General features: G+C 36.8%; 1 protein-coding gene across 1 annotated transcript; it reads right to left on the bottom strand.

Moving 5' to 3' along the window:
* On the bottom strand, positions 1-2,567 carry LOC104605898 (uncharacterized). The gene is made up of 2 exons (XM_010270847.3): positions 2,011-2,567; positions 1-981 (listed from the first exon to the last, which is right to left on the bottom strand). Exons 1-2 carry the CDS (start codon positions 2,408-2,410, stop codon positions 167-169), a joined length of 1,215 nt encoding a protein of 404 aa, XP_010269149.1. The 5' UTR covers positions 2,411-2,567; the 3' UTR covers positions 1-166.
* Between the last annotated feature and the right edge of the window lie 6,928 nt (positions 2,568-9,495).

Genomic DNA, 9,495 nt, shown 5'->3' with positions numbered 1-9,495 from the left:
TTTCAATGGTAAAAAATCACTCACTAATTAAGAATTGTCTGAGAACAGAAGTAGTGCATACTAGCTAATAACAATCCTTTCATTTTTCAACAAGTCAAATTTGAAAGCCTAGCTAATATGATTTTTCAACCCACAAACATTACTTAACTGCTCCATAGCGAACCTCTCAAATAACTTCCATACCAACGCAAGCCTTCTCCAATTTATCATTAACTTGTTTCTTCCCTCCACGGCCTGTAATTCCATTGCCAGCCACAGCAATTATCGGAAAACTGATCTCACGCACTGCTACAGTCTCTTCTTCTTCTTCTTCTTCTTCTTCTTTGCTAGTAGTCTCTTGTTCCTTTGCCTCGTCCGACGACTTTGCCTTGTGTTCCATCGGCTCTCCTACTCTTGATTCTTCTTCTGTTAGTTCTGAATCCATCACTACTTTAGCCCTCCTCTTCTCTTCATGATCAGTGGTGTTGTCCATGGCTCCCAGCCCCTCGTCGTTGTAGATTGAAGCCGACGCAATTAACACTTGAAGCAGCAGAAGCAACCCCTTCTTGTTTATGTTCCAAGTTCTTATGCCTGGCAATGGCGTCCATGTTGGATGAAACAGCGGCAGTGATCGACGGTTGCCGGAGATAACCAGTCTAGTTGCTTCCACAGCTTCTACGAGATCGGAAAATGCAAAAATGGTAGCAAACGCTCGCAACAGATTCACGTTTTGGTTGGCATTGGACTGTGGCCTCATGTCGAAGATGTCGACGTGCTCTGGCTGGAGACCACCGACCAGGACAGCTTTAGAGATCAATTTGGTCACCCCTGACATACGAATAGCCTTCAACAATCCCTCGTCCATGCCGCCCATACGAGCCGGTGATTTGCCGGCGGGGCCTGCGCCTATTTGATTGAGCAATGGGTCTGTGAGTTCTCGAATCTTTGACTGCGATGCAGACCAGAAACTTGGTTCGGCTTCCGGCACCAAAAATTTGGTTCCTGTGACAGACAGAGCCAGAAATTAAACTAAACAGCCGAACTGCTTAACAAATGGCCCATCAATCCATCATAACAAGCCTCCAGTCCACCTGTAGATGGGCTGGACTTTTTATTCAGGCCCAGTAGCCCTAGTAAATACTAAATACAATGTTAGTGGACTGAAGTCAATATTTGACCCCAAAAATTTAAGATCCTTAGAACTGCCTGAATTCTCAAAACAAAATGCACTTGAGTCCATGGAAATGTGTGAATTCATGAAAAGACCAGAATGCCTTTCTCATGTTAAGGTGAGGGAGTGAACCATTTCAAATAAACTATTGGAAATATCTTCAGACAATTTACTTACTGACTAAAATGCCCTTGCCCTGATGGATGAGCCGGATAAGGGCAGCTTTCAGATAGAAAGCTTGGCTAGTCATCAACCCCCCCCCCCCCCAAAGCTTGCTGTTCTCTCCAATATTTATATGGAGTCTTTGCAGCAACATTAATGTCGCTTATCAAAAACAAAACCCATGTGTATAATAATATTAATATTAAATAATAATAATAATAATAATTTTGGGTAAATGGATAAAAATGCCACACTACTACTGAGTGCAGGCTAATGCTACTACAAGGAGAACACAAAGACCTAAATGCATGTAAATGAGTATTTATTGTAATAAAAAAATCCTAGGTTGTGTTTGGTTTGACAGAAAATAAGAGAGAAACAAACCCCTGGTATTTTCACAGGGGAAGTTTGTTATGTAATTCATTAAGAAGTTTCATCAACTAGTTGTGTTTCTCTCTTAGCTTATTTACAATCAAAGGAAGTGGAAGTGGAAGTTTCTCTCTTACCAAACCAAACATAGCCTTAAGGATGGCAAAGGAAGTGGAAGTTACTCTTAGATGGGCCCATAATAATCCACCCATGCATGATACAATTAAGCCCCAAAAACCCTAAATGATGTTTACCAAGTTCATTAATTAAGAATGTGATTAGTAAGTAAAGAAACAGCATATTAATTAATTTAAGAGAAAACAGATTACCCGATTCTCTGCCTGAAAGCGAATGGTCTTCATAATGGCTGAACCTCGTCAAAACCCTTTCGAGCACCTGCATTGCTTGCTCGCTACAGTCTTCAGGAAACTGGAGGCCATACAGCAGCCCCGGCATTGCGAACGCGAAGCTCCTTGACCCAACTCTCAGGCTCGGGGAGTCCTTGGTGATGGGCCACTGAAGATCACCCACCATGCACACAGTGACCAAGATAGGACTAATTGTCTGCATAACCACCCCGATGGAGAACTCGCCTGTGCGAATGACGCCGGCCGTCTGACCGCCGTTATCGTACCCCACCAGCGAGAGCACGGCCTTCTCCACTCTCAGAACTTCCGACTCCGTCCCACTAGGGAACACCTGCTTGATCGTTACCACCCTTGACGCCATAATGGGTGCTGATGGTTTTGCCGTTTGTGCGCGTCCCCTAACCTAACCTAACGCAGACCCAGAAGATGTGAGCAAATGCGACAAAGAGTCAAAGAGAGAGGGAATGCAGCAGCAGGAATAGGAGGGGTGGAGGCCTGAGTAGGGTAGTGGAGACTAGAGAAGAGCAGAGAGGAGAGGGAGTGCATAAATAAAGGAAGAAGGCATTAGTGGCGTGGTTAGCATGCGTTGGAGAAGGTTCTGAGCATGGACAAGTGGCCGAGGTCGTCTACTCAGGAGAGAGAGAGAGAGAGAGCGTCGGCGCTCTGCATCGAAGCGCGACAAGCATGCAAGAGGAGATGGCAGAGAAGGCGTGAGGAGGGACCGGACACTGGAGAGAACTGGGAAGGGGTAGTCTGGGTCATGCAAAAAAAAGTAGGGGAAGTTAAGGATTAAAGTGAATGCCTATTTTTGTTTCCAAACCACGTGCCAGTGAATGGGTGTAAATGGAAGGCAAAATGTGGTTGCGTTGTCTTGCAAACTCTGATACTTGCGTACTCATTCAACCAAAACGGTTCTTCCAAAGCTTCCCCCCCCCCCCACCCCCCCCACCCCACTTTCTTTCTTTTTCTCCAGATTTTGCTCTGCTTTCCGATTTTTTCGCCTTTTTAAGGGCAAGGGCAAAGGTCTTTGGCTGGTTAATTTTTCATTTTCAACTTCATCCCCTACTGGCCACTGCTAAAATGACACGCCTTTTTTCTGTCTTTTAGCTTGGGTTTGTTTCCCTTTCCCGGTATCAATGAACTAGTCTTCAGTTGAAGAAACGCTACGGGAAAAACAAACGACAAAATAGACAATACACTGTTCATCCACCACATCTTATCTATCTTTTTTAGAGGCTAGCTTGCTAATGAAGTTCTTGCTTTCAAAACAAGCTAATCTTACTTCTAAAATTTTGGCTGTTAGAAGGTGGGTGATAATTTAGTCCTATTAAACGAAATTGTCATTTTAATAATTTTAATAAGGGTCATTTAATAGAAATCCCACCCCCTATAGTTTCATGAATTTATTTAAATCAATCTTATAATTTTTATTTTACTAAAATACCTCTATAGTATAATTTTTTACCCAATCCGCTGAATCCACCCAGTATCTAATCCACCAATCCACTCATTTATTTGAGGGGTTGGAAATGGGTTGATCACCCATTCGGTCAATTTAAATGGGTCGGGTTAGATTGGGTTATGGGTAACCATTGGGTTAATCACTAAAGATATAAGTATTAATTCCTTAGCCATTTTTTTAATTTTCTTCAATTGAATGAAATAATTTGTAATTAATGCATTAATTTTCTATTAATTATTGACTAAAATTAGTTTTGTCTCGAATCAATATACTTCACCCAAATCGATATAAATCCAAATCAATTTGACCAGAGTTCGGACCAACTCAACTTGGTCTAAATATGAACAAACCCAATCACTTCAATTTGGCTCGTTTGGGTTGGTTAGCCCCGACTCAACCCGAATCTGAAATGGTGGCGGGCGAGATGGTTCGGTCCAGACCACGGTATGGTCTGACCCAAAATCTGCCCCGTTTGCTTGGCCCGGTTTGTATCGTCCGGTTCGGCTCGTATATGTACAACCTGACCCGAATCTGAACCGATTTGATTTACTTCTCTTGACTCGCTTCAATCTAATCGGTTCAACCCCAAACTTGTGCACAAAACTGATATGAGCCGGTCCAAGTCAATCCACCATTGACTAAACCAGTCCAATCTGGTCCAACCAGACTGATCCAGATCTAAACGATTCAACCACTCTAGATGTGATTAGTTAGAAGACAATCCAATTAGATAGTTCATGTTAGTATGATTGGTTTGAACCTAAGTGGTTCGGTCAAAACCGAAACTCGAGCATAGTCAAATGGTTTTGCCGCTTGTGTAAAAATAGCATGCATGTAATGTGATTTGAACCTTTACCACTTGTATAAATAGCAACTACTATTACCTCCAAGCTATGACCAACTTATTTGTCAATAAGGAGTTAGTTTTTTGTTTTAAGTACATAAATATAAGATTAATGGGTTTGGGAGGGTTGGATTGGGTTAGAGCGGGTTTGGGTTGAACCCAACCCATTTAATTTTATATAACTGGGTCATTAATGGGTTGACGGTCAAATGAATTGGGTTGAAACTCAACCCAAACAAAACCCAACCCAACCCGCCCAATTGCCACTGTTATTTGTACCCCATTTATTTAACCAATGTTTGTTTTGTCATTTGAAAGTAGTAACATGATCATTTAAATTGAGTGGAAAATGTTCAATGGCATTATTTATTCCAAAAATACCCCTAAAACTTCTTGGTATAGAAAACAAATTTGACCAAATAAATTAAAACCAAATAGAATAATCACTCATGTCATACTAGGGGCAAAATAGATGTTTTCATTTTTACTTTCTTTTAGTTAAATTCAGGGTCATTTACTACAACACTCCCTATAGTTTCACAGATTTACTTAAACCTACTCTATACTTTTTATTTCACTAAAATACCCCTATAATTTACAACCTATTTACTTAACCGGCCTTTCACTAAGAAGTGTTTGCTTTACCATCTGAAAATAGTAGCATGATCACCAAAACTGGGCAGAAAATGTTCTAAGGGCATGGGCCCATGATTGTTTATTCAAAATTACCCATACACTCCTTCGTACATAAAGTAAAATTGGCCAAATAGAGCCACATAAAGTGGCTGCTTGTGTCTTATTAGGGGCAAAAATGGTATTTTCATTTCTATTTTCTTTTGGTTAAATTTATTCAAATGGACATTAGTATCAAAACTGTCATTTTACATTGTCATCTAATGGAAGGTCAATTAAGTAAACCGATTGCAAACCATAGCGGGTGTTTTAGTAAAATGCAAACTATAAAGTAGGATTTAGTAAATCCATGAAATTATAGGGGGTGTTTAGTAAAATGCATATTATAAAGTAGTCTTTAGTAAATCCATGAAATTATAGGGGTGTTTTAACAAATGGCCCTTAAATTTATTCAAATGGCTATAAGGGTCAAAAATATCATTTACCACTATCATCTAATGGAAGGTCGATTAAGTAAATTGATAGCAAACTATAGGTGTTGTTTTAGTAAAATACAAACTATGGGATAGGTTTTAGTAAATTCCATGAAACTATAGGAGGTGCTTTAGTAAATGACCCTTTTAATAATTTGTATTGGTTTGAAAGAAAAGGTAGGGAAAGGGAGGGAAAAGAAGGGAAATATTCTTTCAAAGCAAACACAGCCTAAGGGTTTTAAATATCCTCTTGGGGTGCAACTCAGGTTGGCCCAAGTTAATTTTTTGCACTATTCTAGGTTCAGGCTTTGGGTCAGGCCCATTAAAGTTTTAACTTTTGACAAAATCCCAACCCTAACCCACCCAAATTGCACTCCTTGTTATGTTATAAAAGGTATACTAGCGGGGACCTGTGCGATGCACGGGATTTATTAAGTAAAAGATAAATAATAGAAAGGGTCATTTACTAAAATACTCTTATAGTTTCATGGATTAACTAAAAATCTACCCTATAGTTAGCATTTTACTAAAACACCACTTATAATTTACAACGGATTTAATCAATCTTCCATTAGATGATATTGAAAAATGACAGTGTTGACCTTAATGTTCATTTAAATAAATTTAATCAAAAGAAAATAGGAATAAAAATACCATTTTGCCCTTAATAAGACATGAGCAACTACTCTATTGGCTATATTTGGCCAATTTTGTTTTTTGTATAAAAAAGTGTTAAAGGCTATTTTTTGGAATATAAAATCATGGGCCTAATGGCAAAATAAATACTCCTTAATGAAAGGTTGATTAAGTAAATAAATTATAAAATATATGTGATATTTTTGTAAAATGAAAACTATAAGGTAGGTTTAAGTAAATATGTAAAACTATAAGGTTTGTTCTAGTAAATGACCCTAATAGAAACACATAAGAGTATACAATTGTTTTATATTTTCAATTGTTTAAATAATTAATAATTATTCATATTTTATATACTATTTTTAATAATTTTTTTATAATACAAAAAATAATAATAATTAATTTTAGTTAGGTTTATTCATCAAGCTTATGAAACCGACCAACCCGATCAACTCGACTTGAGTTGGTCAGTTATCTAGTATTTTTATGTAGTCTTTGGTTCAAAAAATTCCTAATTCAACCAATTTGGATCAGTTTTACTTTGTCCATTTGTAAACCAACTAAAATCAAATGACCTAACCATGGATATATATATTAATGTTTTATATTTTAAATATAATTTTTAATATGAAAAGTAAGAAATGTCCCATATTTTATACGTACGGGAGTCTCCTTGAAGGACAAAGGAAAGCTGAGTGAGGGAGGTAGGCTAAAGGCTATGGCAAATGAGGTGATAGAATGATTATCTCATTATGAATTGGACCCCTATTTATAAGAAGGGATCCCCAAGTCCCAAAAGGAAGGAGCCAAAACCCAAAGTTGTTTGATTCCCATTAGGAAAGGGAATCTTGGATTTGGTGTTAGTTGTTAGGGAATACTACTAGGGTTTCACTACGTGTCTTATGACATATCTCGAGGACGAACTTTCCTTTCGTCTGAGAATTCTCATAATACGCGTGTGCTACTTTCTTTCGTGACCCTTTTAAAAAGGCATGGCATGAGTGACGTCACTATTTAGATTGCTTACCCTCATTAGGCTCACGGGGAGTCCTGTCACGCGTGTTATTTAATGATGCACGTGTTTCTATTATTTATTTCTGATCTATGGTGAGTCTGCACTCATCACGATTATGTGATGACTTTAAACTCATCACAAATCCACGCAAGTCCAAAATTCATCACAACCTGTTTCGACTATGAGTTTATAATTCATCACAGATGTGCGATGAATTATGGACTCATTACAGGCATTCACATAGTATTAGTTTGGTGCTTCCTCTATTCTAATGGTCTAAGTGACCACCATGTACCTACAATTTCACTGTAATTTTTAAAATTTAATTTAATTTTTAAGTTTAAATCTTTTGAATCGTGAAAACCGACCCAAACTGATACAACTTTAGTGGGTCAGTTTTCACAAATGGTTAGTCGGCTTCAGCAGACCAACTCCCCAACTTGACCAGGTCAATTTGGTTGGCCAAATAGCCTATGACCAGTTCGAACCAACTCATGAACACTCATAATTTTAGCTAAATTAATAGTATTATCTCCGATAAATAACAATAGTTTAATCTGCAATAATTATTAAAAATTTATAGTGAAAACACACAATTATTGAAAATATATTGATAATGAAAAAATACAATAATTACAAAAATACAATAAGTACAAAAAATATATTAACTTAGTCAATAAATAGTATAATCTCAAATAATAGTTTAATCTCTAATAAATATTAATTAATCAATAAGTTATAACGAAAATATATCAAATATAATAAGTACAATAAATTATATTTTAAAAAATTCAATAATGGTAGTTTAATCTCTAATAATTATTGAAAGTTTTCTGTTAAATAACAAAACAAAATAAATTTATACATAATGATTAAAAATACATTTATCACAAAAACAATAAATAATTATTAAAATAAAATAAATATTAATTTTAGTATATATAATTATATAATAAATTCAGATTAAGAGTTTAAATTTATTATTAATAGATATTAATGTTTTCGAAAGTTATTTTCTCGAATTATTACTTGATATAAGTGAAATTATTTATTTAAAATATTATGTAAAAATATTAAATTATTATTAATTTCAATATTATGTTATAATTACTTTTCTGCTTTTCAGATTTTTTTTAAATTTATTACATAATTTCTTTATTTTAACTATTTAAAATCTAGTTATGTTAAATATTTTGTTATTTAAATACTTAAATAATATGTAAAATATTTAAATTTTAAAATTTAAATATTTATTGAATTTAATTATCCATAAAATCATAATTTATTCTATTATTACATAATTTCATATTAATTTTGTAATATATTAAATCATTATTAATTTCAATATTATGTTATAATTATTTTTTTACTTTGAAGAATTTTTTTAAATTTATTACATAATTCTGTTATTTTAACTATTTAAAATCTAGTTGATGGAGGATGATTTGGCCCAACCCCATGGACCAAGAACACGTGCACATGACCTGGCTTGGTGAACGGTCCAGCCTGGCAGTATGATCTCGACTCGACGGGAAGGAAACGCCAAGTCAAAGACTGACAACTCGCCAAGGACTAACACCTCGGTGAGTCAGTCTCCCGCCTAGCTCGGAGAGCCCGGGCTCTCCCCTAAGGAACACCAAGCCTTCCCCCACCCGGGAGGGAGCACCTCGGTGCTTCGAGGCAGGGACTGATCTGCCCCGAAGCAGCCCGGTATGTGGCAGCTCGACAAGCCGCTTGAAGGAGGGCAGGAAGGTCTCCTGCCCGACCACCGTACCCAACAAGTCTGGGGACAGCAGCCATGTCCCTCGTTAGGCAGCGTCGTGCCTGTCACCTTTAGAAGGTGTCGTACACCCGATTGGCACATACCCAGCAGTGACGGCCCTGCGCGTGCCACCTTAACCCTGCCAATAACGGTTGTAGCAGGTTGGCTGTGGCAGTTATACCTGCCCTATCAGAAGTCAGGGGGCCGGAAGCAACCGATTTCTGCTATAAGGAGCTTAGTATCAAGGAGAACATGTATGATCTTGATTATTGTCATCTTCATCTTCTATACTTGCGCTATCTGCACTCTTAGCCTTCATTTTCTCCTTGCTTCTCCTATCGAGTACTAACTTAATCATCGGAGTGTTCCCGCCGGGTAACACCCCCCGGGATTCTTCTTCTTCTTAAGTATCTTCCAAGAGCCACGTGAGTGCCAGATAGGAGTGACCGGATTACGCTACATCACTAGTCATAATAAATATTTAAATAATCTATAAAATATTTAAAGTTTTTTGTTATTTGAATTTTATTTATTTAAAGCTATTACATATTATTAAATATTTGAAACACATTTAAATTGATAATCTGGAAAAACATAATTTAAATTGTTAATACATAATTT

The sequence above is a fragment of the Nelumbo nucifera genome, chromosome 1 (genome assembly GCF_055504915.1).
Source record: "Nelumbo nucifera cultivar China Antique chromosome 1, China Antique-T2T, whole genome shotgun sequence".
NCBI classification, from domain to species: domain Eukaryota; kingdom Viridiplantae; phylum Streptophyta; class Magnoliopsida; order Proteales; family Nelumbonaceae; genus Nelumbo; species Nelumbo nucifera.
Note: the sequence above shows the minus strand (reverse complement) of the source record. Positions and strands in the feature narration are given on the sequence as shown.